General features: G+C 38.3%; 3 protein-coding genes across 4 annotated transcripts; 1 reads left to right on the forward strand and 2 right to left on the reverse strand.

Moving 5' to 3' along the window:
- Positions 1-358: 358 nt before the first annotated feature.
- LOC111779329 lies at positions 359-6,723 on the reverse strand. The gene is made up of 12 exons (XM_023659468.1): positions 6,514-6,723; positions 5,913-6,279; positions 5,197-5,374; positions 5,075-5,124; positions 4,438-4,530; positions 4,265-4,353; positions 3,608-3,686; positions 3,373-3,455; positions 2,716-2,794; positions 1,883-2,612; positions 1,132-1,765; positions 359-894 (listed from the first exon to the last, which is right to left on the reverse strand). Exons 1-12 carry the CDS (start codon positions 6,543-6,545, stop codon positions 747-749), a joined length of 2,562 nt encoding a protein of 853 aa, XP_023515236.1. The 5' UTR covers positions 6,546-6,723; the 3' UTR covers positions 359-746.
- A 1,665-nt stretch (positions 6,724-8,388) lies between these two features.
- On the forward strand, positions 8,389-10,332 carry LOC111778657 (DNA-directed RNA polymerases II, IV and V subunit 11-like). Of its 2 annotated transcripts, none has more exons than XM_023658606.1 (5): positions 8,389-8,462; positions 8,596-8,685; positions 8,794-8,872; positions 9,435-9,530; positions 9,993-10,332. In XM_023658606.1, exons 1-5 carry the CDS (start codon positions 8,410-8,412, stop codon positions 10,023-10,025), a joined length of 351 nt encoding a protein of 116 aa, XP_023514374.1. In that variant the 5' UTR covers positions 8,389-8,409; the 3' UTR covers positions 10,026-10,332. The 2 variants fall into 2 exon arrangements, with proteins under 2 accessions (XP_023514374.1, XP_023514375.1); XM_023658607.1 differs by having other exon boundaries at positions 9,441-9,530.
- Positions 10,333-10,379: 47 nt separating this feature from the next.
- LOC111778656 (cation/H(+) antiporter 28-like) lies at positions 10,380-14,559 on the reverse strand. The gene is made up of 4 exons (XM_023658604.1): positions 14,353-14,559; positions 12,389-13,366; positions 11,398-11,988; positions 10,380-11,204 (listed from the first exon to the last, which is right to left on the reverse strand). The coding sequence occupies exons 1-4, from the start codon at positions 14,539-14,541 to the stop codon at positions 10,572-10,574; spliced, it is 2,391 nt and encodes a 796-aa protein (XP_023514372.1). The 5' UTR covers positions 14,542-14,559; the 3' UTR covers positions 10,380-10,571.
- Between the last annotated feature and the right edge of the window lie 164 nt (positions 14,560-14,723).

The following is a 14,723-nucleotide window of genomic DNA, read 5'->3' on the forward strand; positions in this document are numbered from 1 at the left end:
AGTTCTAGACCTGCAAAACTTGTGTTTGCCAATAAAAAAAAAAAAGATAAAGAAACGTGTGTTTTGTTCTAATGTAGCTAGCACGGTTGGACGTTGAATGTGAGATCCCACATCGATTGGAGAAGAGAACAAAACATTCTTTGTTCTTTATAAGGGTGTGGAAACCTCTCCCTAGCTGACGTGCTTTAAAACTTTGAGAGGAAGCTCGTTTATTCTTTACAAGGGTGTGAAAACCTCTCCTTAGCAAATGTGTTTTAAAAACCTTGAAGGAAAGCCTAGAGAAGACAGTATCTGCTCGGTGAGTGCTCGGTGGGTTAAAAGATTTAGAAGCAGACATTCATCAACCACAATAAAAATAAAAATAAAATTAAAAAAATCTCATACTTTCATTGAACAAGAGTTCTACCCAATACAACCCAAATGGCCATTTAGGCCGACTGTTCATTCCCTATTCTATGACAATGGTATTATCCTAGAAGAATTAAAACTTTATAAATTTATCAAAATGGCAGAGAGCTTAATAGAACTACAAGAGAAGTGAGCTACCCAGTTCTTGTTCTGCAAGGGATTACAGGATCTGGTTGAGTTAGATAGAGATCAGCTTTCCACACGAAGCAACCAGAAAGCCACTGTTTGCTTTCTCCTTCAAATCCTCTAAAGAATCACATCTCCATATACACTGCATATACAATGGAGAAGAAAATCCCACTTGATATTAGTTACACACTGCCTCTCTTCACCCGCCTTCATGATTTCGATCTCTTTTGCTTAAGAGGAACGAGCCGAATCCCTTGCTTCCCAAGTTCCAACGTTTTTACTCTGTTGTCGTCGAGGGTGACCTCGACTGATAATGTCGATGTGCCATCGATCATGTCTGAAACCACTCCTTTCTGCCTGAACATCATATCAAATACAGAAATTGGAGATTTGGAGTTCATATTGTACAAAAATCAAAGAGAAAATGTTCTTTAACAACGTTATGTTCATAGAATCATCCTAAGAAAATGACTTCTTGATCATTTAAAATGGTAATATCATTAGCCAATGCCAACAGATCCGTTTAGATAGCTAGAAGTGTATAAACTAATACCCTTTCTGGGTTTAGTAGATAGAGAGGAAAAGAACACTTACCATGACTTGTCTGATGGGTGTTGGACTTCAACCCTCTTTCCAATTGCATCTTTACCCAATTTTTTGAGAATCCAATTAGCATCCATGATCTCATCCAACAAATTATCTTGACGAGACCGTGCCATGTCTTCGACTTCATTGAAGTATATTTTCTCCATTAAGGGCGATGGTCTTTTCCTTTTCGACCGCTGGCCTTTGACAAGACTTCTTTCTTCCTCGTGAGAAGAAGCTTGATTTTCGAGGGTCGGTTTCTTAAATTTGAACTTTAACAAAGGTTTCGAGTCTCTGGGCAAAGACTGTGGTAGAGGTGTCTGAGAACTATCATCATTTCCATCATTGCATATATGGGATCCACTTTCGTGTTGCTTTCCTGAAGCTACCTTCTCTTCTTTTACCGTGGAAACGTCGCTGAGAGAACCAACTGCAGGTGTGCTTCCTTCCACGTTTCTTTTACGAGAAAATACCCGAGGGCCATCTGGAGTACCAACTTCAGATCCACTGGCAGTATTTGTCCTGCCAAATGCAGAATTCGTGTCGGAAGATCCAAATCTAACTTTCCCATAGCTAGGAAGGCTCTTCTCCGTTTCAACCGCCTTCGGTCCTGTTGATTGACTCGAGTTATCGACTTTGTCTCCTGCACGTAGAAGAGAACTACAAATTAAATCCTACAATACAATTTCGATCCAACATTTCATCATATTTAACGTAAATACACCACTGTGAGCTTATCAAGTCTTTCTAGAAACCATACCATTTGAGGTAACCAAATCTTGCTCTCTTTGGCAGCTCGAAGCATCCGACTTTGGGGAATTAGCTACGTTAATTTTCCGGGCACCTAGATTTATTACTAGCTTCTTTCCTTTCGTTGTCTTCGACTTACTGGCGTGTTTTCCTGCATCTTCTCCAGTTTCCAAACCAGGAGTCTTGTTGGCCTTGATTTGAACAACTTTTGAAGTCCTTTCTTCGTCACTTACCATCACCTCGTCCACAAACTTGTGTTTCAACACCCCTGGTTGATTAATAGAGCACATTCCTTCATGGTGGCCAAGACTACCAGCAACAGGAGATGAATATGTGCCTTTATTATTTTGGGGTTGCAAACCACCATTTTTGTCGTTACCTTCGCCAAATCCGTATTGTTGAACATCGTTATGCTCTTCTAGTTCAGACTGATCGGCTACGGGAGTCTGAGAAACTTTTTCTTTTGAATACTTCTTATTCGACGATTTTTTCCCATAATCTTTACTCTTCTTGGGCACTTTGTTGTCCCCTAACCCTTTCAGAGACAGCTTTATTGAACGTCCAAACTCGTTCTTAATAACAGAAGGACCATTTTCTTCGTCGTCGGAATAAGGTGAAATCGAAAATATTTCTTCTTGAATGGGTAATCCAGCAGCAGCCCTCAAATTAACAATTAGATCACGATCGGCGTCATCCTTTCTTCTCCAAATCTCTTGAACAGCATCATCCAGATTCTTAACCTACAAAATAAAGTTTTAGGACTCAAGAACAACATAAATCTAAACCATCTATCTCCTGTAAGCGTCTACAATAGGGGGAACGGATTCGCGGTGTGAAGAAAACCTGATAACATTCTCCACGACATGCGGTGCATTTGTACTGGAGATTCCCATCCATTTGAAACTGTAAATATTTTTCATCACTGTAAAAATCAAAAGAACTAAACTTAGCAAGTGTAACGAGAAGATTTAGAAAATGGAGAACAGCGATTTCATCATTAACGCGTGCACTAAAAACACATGGAAACAGGAACTCAGTAAAGTTAACTCGGTAACATGCTGTAATAATTTCGTAAGGAAACGACAGACGATGTTACTGCTCGTCTACAGCTAAAGACAAATCGGATGATAACATCAAGGGAACAATTCTAGACTACCGACCAATGACACCATCTGTATGACTATCGCGGTGGTGTCAAAGGAAAGCAACAGTGGTGCGAACCTGCTGTGCAATCCATAAGCTTACCACAGCTACCACCACTATGAACATCTAGGCTTTCGATTATTTAGTTTCAAGTTCGAGTGGTTATTACTTGTAAGAAACACCGATGCCAGACGTGGAACTCGGTTAACAGATAGAAGAATGGACTCCCAATAGCAAATATAGATCGTTTAATTCCAAAAAGTCGGAAAAGTGGTGTCTGATAATTAGCGGCAAACAATGAGCATGGACAGTAAAAGGAAAGAAGTGCAAAAGTAAGGAACAAAGGCAGGGAAGAACCTGATACTATCACATTGGCAATGTACCCAGCGCTGGCAAGTGTCACAGCAAACCATCGGAGTCGATTCCGAGTCTCTATAAACCTAAAATGAAGAACACGCAAGTTTACAGAGAGTAACCGGAGTCGACCAAGAAGGCGACAGCCTATTGGTGGTCAATACATTTAACCACAGAAACTGAACTTTCCAAACTTCGACTTAAGATCCTAACATATCGTGTTTGAAAATTATATTACCTTCAAACACACAGGGCAATAGTTCCCCTTTACAAATAATCTGCCACATGCATCACAAAATGTATATCCCAGAAACCACCTGCATTTCAACAGTTCAACTTATGAAAACTCAAAACAAACAGGTTCCTTCCTGATGCCGATGGAAATAAACTCATAGCGATGCATATGCACGTTACTATGAAGAGTATTACTAATTAACTGCCTTCTATATATAATCGTAGGGGTCTAGACCACCTTATGCAAACTTCGAATGTTGTTAATTAGTCGACACGACTTAATTAAAAGACAAATTTTAAAAAAAGCATCATTGGTAGTAAATATCTTGCAACATTCAAACTGAAATTGAGATTGATAAACTGAACGGAAAAGCTTAATCGTCTATCGCAGCAGGTTAGCCAGATCACTCGAGTTTAGTTGAATTATTAACAGCGAAGTGCATATAAGAGAATAACAGACCAGACAAAAGTAGTTCATTTACACCACATAAAACTGCGTTTCTTTATTTTAAATAAAAATTAAGAGTAACAGACAATGAGGTGAACGTATGTAGAACCTTTCGATAAGAAAAAACTTAGAAACCAACAGAATCGAGATGTAAATGTTGAAACAAAAAATAAGAAATATCAGCAAGACCATCCAAGAGAAGGAAGTGCATACCTCACACTTTGGCCATTTCCTGGAACATTAGACCCACAGCTATGGCACCTCGTATGCTTTGGACACAAATAAGGTCCAGAACTTACATTCTACAATATTCAATCATGTGCATCAGAAATACGCAGGTTACTTGATCGAAATATACAACTCAAGAACGGGAAAGCCGCCCCTACCTTGTGAGGAGGATGCTGACAGTAACAATGGTACGCACCGTCGCACCTTTTGCAGAACATAAATTTATTAGGATCACCAGTTCTTCTGCATACCTAAGAAAATATTCATAAAGCAAAGTTTATTTAAATCAAATGACAATGTGCTCTAATCTCTTCAATTACTAAGGAGCAATATTACGCATCTCGATTAGATGTCTCGAGTTAAATGCCAAAATTTTAAGCAGTTGAGATTCATTCAGTATCGAGGAGAATGCTTAAGCAATATTCTATCATTTTGAAGTAACTAGAAGATTACTCTCCCAGCCATTTGTTTTACTATAACATTCACTAATTCATTTAATGGACTATTATCTGCATTCAATCCTGATCACGTGAATTATCGGATTCAAACATGAAATGAAGAAAATCCGTTCGATCGATGATTTCAGATGCACCAAGTATTGTGAAATGTTGTAGCTTGAAGTACCACCCCTTCGATTTTGTAATTTAAACCCAATTAAAATGCTCACGACTCGAAGTTAAAGAGGCTATCAGGCTACTAAATAAGAATGTGCCACTTTGCATAGACATATCTCTAATAGATTAGTGAAACCGACGAAGGGAAAAGAATACAGGAATGTTGCATGTAGCTCGTTACCTCGCATGCTCTGCAGGAAGGGCAGGTCCATGAACTCCAATGAAATAGATCTGCAGACAAACCCATAACAAATTTTTAAAAAATTCGAGTCTCAAAACGGTCCTATAACGAAGTAGCCTTACCCCTATGTTGAGCCCAGGATTTCAAGCAGCTGCGATGGTATTTTTTGCCACAACTTTTGCACGAAAGCATCTTCCTTGCTCTCTCACTCGATTCATTTTCACCAAAAAAACATATCCTACACATTACATTGATGTTGGATTGCCCCTGCTCTTCCTCCACGAGATTACCAGAGGCATCCTGTTTGAAGGGAGAAAAACATGATTACGACCGCAGCTTACAGGGCACTTCAAAAACCTATCCTTATAATGTGCATTCGGCGAAATTTATGAAAAAACGCAAAAGGTACCCCTCCATAGTAAAGGTCATTCACTGATCTAGTAAAACCAAACTAAATGTATACTCTCCACCATCAGCTGCGTTACTCGTTACGTACATTTTTTCGTATTTTCACTAAATTTCTCACTAAAGCCAAATACAAATCTGTGGATAGTAACAAGGAGAGAACACCTGATATGTCCAAAAACATGTCCAAGTATCCCAAAGGTTAAGAAAAAATGAGTTATTAATGAACTTTCCCCATAAAAGTTCCAATAGTAGTGCCTCTAATAACCTAAAATGCTTGAGCAGCCAGTTCTTATCAGCTAAATTGAGTATCAGAACAACAAAGAACAAACAAAAACTGCACACTCAACGATAATTGTCACAACAAAGACATACTCAACTAGCCAAAATCTTCAACATGATAAAGAAAACGATACAAATTACAAATCCTCACCACTAAATTCCCAGACTCAAACCGTCTGGCGTAGTCCTCAGCAGCAATCATAGCAGCAGCAGCCTTACGCTGAAGCGCAATACGCTTCGTTTGAGCCGACATCGCCGCCGTCATCTCATCAACCCCATCAGCTCCACCAAACGCCTCACCGACAACCCCAACAGGCTGCAGCACTGGTGGGGGAGGCGGCGCAACCTTAGGAACCCACACTTGAACCGTCGTTCCCTTTCCATCTTTATTAACCCTAATTCCCCAAGGATCCTTGAGAAAATCCTCCACCTTATGAACCCCATCAAGAAACTCATTCTTAGCCCTACCATTCTGCAACTCCGGAGCAAATCCAAGCGGACAGAAGCAAATTCTTCGACTAAACAACGCAAATACACCAAACCCATGTGAGGTTTCAATGCGAAAAACAAAAACGAGATGGGTAGTTGAGAGAAAGAAAGGGAAAACAGCAACGGAAGAGAGAACAACCGAATAAAACCCAATAAAAACCCAATAAAACCCAAAAGAAAGCGAGAGAAAAAGAGAAGTAAAATGAGGATTAGAAGAATGAATGAAAAAAAATTAGAGCAAAAGAAGGGGGAAGTGTGTATACCATGTAATTGGACAAGCTACGTGAAATGCCATATTTGCGAGAGATTTAGAGATTTTGAATTTTTGATTGTGCGTTCGGGATCTCTCTTTCTCTCTCCCTCTAAAATTTTAATCCCATCCAAAATATATATATATAAAAATTGAAAATTTTATAAAAAAATTAGGACACTGATGAGAGAGTTTTCGAGAGGCGAAGATGAAGGGCGGGGCAACTAAAATTTTCGTCCTCTTTGAAAGACCCCATTTTTAATTTTGTCAAACTGCCCTACTTTTTCAATTAAATTAGGTCAATTGTTCTTCGTTTTACCAAAATACCCCTCCCCTCAACTCGAATTTTCAAAAGTCACCCACCTTCCCTACTTCAACCTATGAAATATATTTTTAAAATATTAGTTGAATTACAATTTTAGTTTGTATCATTTAATTTTAATTAAACTATAAGGTATTATTTATAATAATTTATCAAATTATGAACCTAACTTTTAAAATTATAAAATTTTAATTTTAATTTTTTTTTTCGAATAATAGAGTCTAATTTTATAATTTATCTCCTTTTATTCCAATAATTATTTTATTTTTTAATTTTTGTAACGTTCAATTTGTACGATTTAAAATATAATTTAAATCCAGGTAAAGTATTGTCTATAAGAAATCTAATTTCATAAGTTTAGAAGTTTATTTGAATTAGGGTATTTTTCTAAAATCAAATAATTTTTTTTTTTAAATACGATTTGATTTACTAAATTGTGTTTTTTTTTATTCTATTAAACTATAGTATTTTTAATATTTGTTTTTTTTATTTTCTTTTGTATTTAAACAAAATAAAAATACTAAATAAATAAATATTATATATATATATATGTGTGTATATGTATATGTATCTATGTACATGTATATGTATCTATGTACATGTATATGTATATGTATATATGTGTGGTTGTTATTATTATTATTATTATTATTTAGTTGTAATTTAACTAAGTGAGACGGGTAATCATCTAAGATAAGTAGCAACTAAATATGAGCGAAATCGAGTATCATTAGAATCCCTGTGAACTTGAAGAAACTATGTCGTCATCTCAGAATGGAATGTTGTTAGAAGCAACCTAACACATATTATAAGTTAGTTACGGCTCGATCGAGTGAGACCAAAAGCCACGAGTACACTAAATCTAACTGAATGCAATATAACTTAAAAGAAATTCTGTGTTTACTAGTCCACAAAAGTTGAAAACGACACTAATGTCTAGTGGTATGTACAAGTCGAGATAAAATCTATCCCATGTGTAAGCCGTTAAGTGGAGAGAATGCTGTGAGACTAACTCTTGCTAGAATTGGTCGGCCTCGAACGATGGATTTCTAGTCTACGCATTATTGGTTCTCGGTACTAAATCCTTTCTTACTCTAGCGACCCCTATCCTTCCCCAGAGTTTCTAAACGGGAAGAATCGTGGGAGACAAATGGGAATAACCGAGCCACTTCTACAAAATGCCAACAACGGATCCTAATGTGGTACATCTTCGTAATAAAAATCGAGTGATACATTCGAGACGTTTAATCTAAAAAATAAAAGAAATTGTGTTAGATATCGATCAACCCTGAAGTTATCAACTGTGCTAAATTTGAGACCGCACGAGTAAGTCGAGCACACGTCCCTCCAAACTCAACCTCCTCTCAGTAAAATGACACCAAAATTACTTCAACCCTACCAACTTAGACGATACGACTCCATCCCACCCAAAACGACATGTCGTTAGCGCATTGAATTACTCCGACTGTCAAAACGGCGTCGTAGCGGGAAGCCGTTGAGGAAACAGAGCGCGTATAAATACCCCAAGTCGCCATCTTCACAAAGCTATTTTCAGAGGAAGTTCAGTTTCAGGAAGAAGAAAAAACGATGAACGTACCCGATCGTTACGAGCGCTTCGTCGTCCCCGAGGGCGCCAAGAAGTAAATTCTTGAATCCTTAACCTTTTTCATAATCAGTTTCATTCGGCGATCGGTTTTGCTTTCTTTATATACACACCACCACCATCGTTGTTGTGATTTCCCGTACGGGCGTCCATTTTATTGAACATTGTAGGGTTTCATACGAGAGAGACACGAAGATCATGAACGCGGCGACTTTCATCGTAGAGAGAGAGGATCATACTATCGGAAACATCATCCGCATGTAAGGTTTTCTGTTAACTGGAAGTTCCGGCGACTTTGATTAGTTTCTTCGTTATTGTTTATTGACGTGGTTGTATATTTATATATGTTTTTCTGGTGGAATAATCAGGCAACTTCACAGAGATGATAATGTGCTGTTTGCTGCCTACCAGCTTCCTCATCCTCTTAAGTACAGAATACTTGTTCGGGTTAGTACTTAGGTCAATTTTCCATTGTATATTAGTTGTTCTATTGCATGAATGGTTAATTGAACAGAATTTTGAGTATATCTGCTAGGAAATGTTTCTCTTTGGTAATGGCAGATTACACTCTGGAGGAGAACGACTGATTAAATTTTATAATGTAACTAGCGTTGATTTATTCTCATGATTCTCTGTTACATGCGCTAGTTTGAGACTGTTAAGTTGTTCTTGGGGGCTAACATCCCTGGGAAGGAGTAAATCAAGAATTTTGCCACTAACTTCTTATGATGGAAACTTTAAAATCTTCGCTTTTGTTTATACAATTTTCTCAATTTAAGACGAGCCAGGGGTAATTACCCCTCCTTCTTCCATCACATGGGGAGAAAACCTCAACTAGAAATCCCTGAGGATGGCAAAAGCTTTGCAGTTACTGATTGTTTTTGAATACCGTAATTTTTTTCTAGCTTTATATCGTCTGTTTTTTATTAAATTACAATTGGCCATTAAGTTCTTATTGGTGTTCTTTTATATCATTATGTTCGATTCTTTCGATCTCATTGTTGGGCAGATACAGACGGCTAGCCAGTCCTCGCCGATGCAGGCATATAATCAGGCTATCAATGATTTGGATAAGGAGCTTGACGTTTTGAAATATGAGCTCGAGGTAATGATTTCGCTCCCCCTCGACCATTTTTTCTGCAATTTGGGTGACGTGAATATGTTTTTGTTCTTCATTATGACTGAATACAGTTCTCTGCTTACTCTGCACTAAGAGGTATTACGCCTATTTTATTTTGTTTCTGTTCATATATTTAAAATTACTGATTATCCTTGAAACTTGCATAAAAATTTGTGTGGTCTTGTTAAATGTTCATATTTAATGTAATCTAGATTTTAGAACACTTATTTTAACCTCTATAACATATGGGATACAGGTAGTCTCTAATACAAGTTCATTTAAAATTGTTTGAAGTTTTTGTTAAATAAAGCCTAAGAACTTAACAGTAAAAAAAAGCTTTAATGCAAAGTTTAGGTATACAAGTTATTAGTCCAAATATTTAAAGGGTAAAAAAGATTATGACATTATTACCATTATTTTACATTTGTGAATAATTACTTGATGCAGGGTGCGTTTTCTAGGTTCTCGAGGACCTATTAGTTTGCCTTGAAGAAAACCAAGGGAAAGTTCTATTATCCGACCATTTTAAGATTTCAATTCCTTGCATATGTGCTTGAACTCCAAAAATTCCAGTCGGAAATGGAATGCCAAAAATGAAACTTATAGCATTTTTTAGGTTCCTCTTTTGTTTTGTTAGTTTTCTCTACTGTGTTGGGGGAGCATAAGTGCTCCAGTATATTCTTCCATTTTCTTTCAATGAAAGCTTGAAATTTAGTCAGGAACAAAGAACAGCTGTTTTTATGTTAATTAAATTATTAATCGAATTTGAGCCTAAAGGAGTGGTCAAGGCACAAATAGCAGGGAGAGTCCTGAAAGTATGAGAACAAACAAATAAAATGAGAACTTGCCTTATTTTTCAACTGGTTAGAGAACACTGTTTTACAGAACAAGTCAAATGGTCAGAATTCTATGTACTCTGTCAATATTTCTACACTTTTTTTCTATAATTTCCAGCAGCTAGAGTTCTACAAATCACTGTATTCCAAGGCTACAATTAGCTTCTAAATGTCTATCCCGCCACTAATCTCATCGGTTTCTTGACATCTCCATAATAGAAAAATCATCATCAAGTCCATCTAGTTCTCCTTTTAGATTGTGTTGTTGGATGACTAAAACCGAGGTCCTAACAGAGAATTCAGACCCCGAAAGAACATCCCCTATAGGACCAAGTTCTGGACATTGTTGCCAGTCATTCATCCCAAAAGTTAACACCGTGTTCACCTTCCCACCTCGACCGACGATTATGAGTGCATATTGCCCTTCCAGTAATTTCAATGTAGAATATGTCTCCGCAGAACTCGCAAGGTGCTTTTCGACATAAGCAACGTGCCCACCAGCCACGTGTCGTTCGTAAAAAGTAGCAAAACATTCATCGTCTAGTCTCATTTCCTCTTCCTGCTCAGCAACACTTATCCTGTAGGTCCCAGCTCTTCTTGCAGCATTCTCTGCAGCAGCATCCACCAAGAATCTAATCACAGAGAGTTTAACTCCAGGATGCCTTGCTACTCGAGCTGCATACGCTAATGCTTCTCGGTCATCTTTACCGCTGATGAAGATGACTGCCACATTCAGAGATGCATACGATCTCGAAATTTTCTCTACTGTTCCAAGACCTCGATCCACTAGGATTCCCACAGAGCATGGGGCATTCCTGAGAACCTGCTTGAATGAAATGTGTCAGCCATTGATGAGAAGATTTGTAAGAAACGCAAAATTCTCAAAAGTTAAATCTATAATAACCTTCACTTTCTTCGCATCAAACATCCTATAATCAACCAATTTCCTTGTAGTTGTATGTGTTACACTTGAAATGCACCAGTTGATGGCAGCATTGCCAGTAATAACTTATTACCTTGCGGTTGACGTAGCGAAAACCCGCATTGCCCTCACTCAAAGACCCATCAGCACGCTGGCTCTTGTGAAATGGCAGTATGATAAGAGCTCCCATCAATTCCTCAGCCAAAATGCATATGTCCTGAGCCATAGAATTGAATGCTGAGAGAGCTAGCATTCTTCCAAGTGTAATTCCGTCTCCATTTTCGTCTACATAGCTCTGAACCACAGCAGTAATTTGGTCTCTCATTTGTCTCACTCCCGCGTGAGTTACAGTCAGGGTGTCCTCTCCTTCAACCTGCACTAATGTGGCTGCTATTTCATCTGTAAGTTCAATCATGTCTGTGAGATATACAACAACTCCAGGTTTAGCCATCCCCCGAGAAATCTCCATGATGTTAATGGCTGCTGCAGTGTTCTGAAGTCCATGTATACATAACAAGATCTTAAGCTCGCTTGATGGATCAAGCAATTGGAGCGCCATTCGATGCGTAGGTGTACGTTTCCTTGCCCTTTTGATTATATGTGCGACAACTTTTGGCGCATGCACAATTGTGAAGAAGATTGCAATTACCATCCCAATGCTCGTAGAAGTCGTCGTCTTTCCAGCCTGCATTTGTTCATCATTTCAGTATAGTACTTAACAAGACGAAAGTTTCAAATGCCCCAATCAGGCTTTCCAATTTAGGGTTTCGTTTTTAATCCTGTATGTACAGTGCTATAAGTTCTCTTTCTTCGACATTCAAGATCGAGCACTACTTTCCAGGGGAATATTAAGATATCAGAAAGAGAAGGTAGCTTTTCGAAACTGCCCTAGAACGTGAGCAAATAGCCACGATGGCACCTTGAAGTCAGTCGAACAAAAGATGGCCGGGAGCGAAAAGAGAGCCTATTGCACTGTACGTACGAAATTAAAACCAAAACCCATTTGGAAACCCTGGTTGGGGCATTTGAAAAAAACTGAATCGCAATCGATAATTTTTCGACAAGCCTTGTACAAGGGTACTTACGGTTTTCGCAGCAATGGCCAAGTATATGTGAAAATGGCCCTTCATGGTTAACAGCAGCCCAAGTGCTACTGATTCAGGCCAATGAAACCCCAAAATTGCCCCAGCAATCACAGTACCAACAACTTTTCCTACGGTTGCAATGACAAAAAGAAGAATCAACCTGACCCATGTCATTATTTGTCCAGGTTCAAAGTCGCTCCACTTGGATTCAGCCCCCATCCAAAAGAAGAAGATGGGATAGAAAACGGTACTAAGCAGGTAGTTAATTTTGCCAATGGCCCATCTCGATACTCGACCTTCTCGAGGTAAAAACGTTCCCGCTAAGAATGCACTGAGAATCGGATTGTAACCGAGTATAGTAGGGCAGCTGCAAAGGAAGGCCATGAAAGCAACTGCAAGAACCAGGTGAGGACCTTTCATAGGTTTACCCTCGGGGTTTTCGTTATTAACCCAGTTCATAAATACAGGCGAAACCTTTGCTGCGACTATCATCTGTATCAATAACACAAAACCTAATTGAAAACCTCGTGTCGTGGAGAGGCGTACCTCTTGACATTTGCAAAAGAGATAACCAATACAGATAATGAGAGTGGATATAAAATCAGAATGCATCCCAGCAGCAATAACAAGTCGACCTATATCCGACTTGCCTATTTTAAGACGGGTGATCAAACGGGTTAGCACAGGAGAAGCTGTGCTAGAGAGGACAATTGAGAGGGAGAGGATGAAACTGATCTCTTTTGTCTTTGAAAAACTGATAAATGGGGTTATGGAACAGGCTAAGACCAGTGTCGAAATCATCCCGGCGTAAGCTACTTTAGCATCACGTGTAGGTGCTTTGAAGAGTATGTATGGATCCATCTCCAAACCCAGCGAGAACATATAGCATATCATACCAAAGTCAACGATATAACGCAGCGTCTTAAGCGTTGATAAATCGAGTTGTTTCCTTATGAAGTTCCCAACAACCAAACCTACCTGCATGTTCAAAGAACATTACAAAATCATAAGCATTTCAACCTAGACCAAGAGGGCAAAAGCACCCTGTTCTCAGTGTCATTAGAATGAATTGAAAAGAAGAAATCACTCATGAACACACTAATGACCATCATATGACATATAACCTATCAGCCTCTCAAGGACCCAAAAACAAATAATAATAATCATAAGGCAAAATATACATAATAGTCCCTCATCGTTTGAGTTATTCTCATTTTCGTCTCGGTCCTACGAAATTCTCAATTTGACCCTAAACAGATTCACCGACACGCGAGATCCAACTTATTCATCCTCAAAACTCCATTTGTCCATAAACAAAATCCATTTCTTCAAAGGGGCAAACCACATGTCCAACCATGTTGATAAGCTAATAATTGAATAAGACATAAGTTATTTTTGTGAGGGACCTAATTGAAAGAACTTAAAGAGTTTTGAAAGGTTGATAGCGAAACTAAGAATTGCCTAAAAGATCAATTGCCATTTGATACATTTATTCTAATAACAATGGAAGATTTTCTTCCATTTTTTCCCATTCCCTTCAACTCACTGCTCTGTGCTCTGGAATGTGAATTATTGAGACACTCAAAATCCAAAAATCATATTATTCTACCAGAAAACAGAGCCATAATCTCAAGAATCAGATTATTCTACCAAAGATCAGAGCCATAATCTCAAGAATCAGATTATTCTACCAAAGATCGGAGCCATAATCTCAAGAATCAGATTATTCTACCAAAAAGCAGAACCAAAATCTCAAGAATCAGATTGTTATACCAAAAAGCGGACTCAAAATCACAAGAATCAGATTGTTATACCAAAAAGCGGACTCAAAATCTCAAGAATCAGATTATTATACCAAAAATCGGACCAAAATCTCAAGAATCAGATTGTTATACCAAAAAGCAGAGCCCAAACTCAAGAATCGATGTGAAATTTTCAGAGAAGAGAATCAAAAAGCGACTTACGATCGTATCAGAGCTAATACGAGGTTGAGAAAAAGGCCTAAAAAGGTAATGCACGCCATTGCAAAGACCCATCATGAGAAAAAAGCCCAAAATAGACCGGGTCGCCCTCCCGAAAATTTCACTGAGGCGAATCCTGCATGTATTACCAGCTAACAATCGCGATGGCTCACGAACCCTAGTCCTCGCCATTGCGTTTCTTCTTCTTCTTCTTCTTCTTCTTCTTCTTCTTCCTCACTGAATTCCCAATCACCATAAAAATCCCTTTTCTGCTCTGCAAGAAGATGAAGAACACAAAATAATAATAACTATCCTTGTTTTTTCCCCGCCTCTCTGCGATGAAGTTTTTGTTGATCCGACCTTTTTCCTTGGAA

This window comes from Cucurbita pepo, chromosome LG17 (genome assembly GCF_002806865.2).
Source record: "Cucurbita pepo subsp. pepo cultivar mu-cu-16 chromosome LG17, ASM280686v2, whole genome shotgun sequence".
Classification (NCBI taxonomy): domain Eukaryota; kingdom Viridiplantae; phylum Streptophyta; class Magnoliopsida; order Cucurbitales; family Cucurbitaceae; genus Cucurbita; species Cucurbita pepo.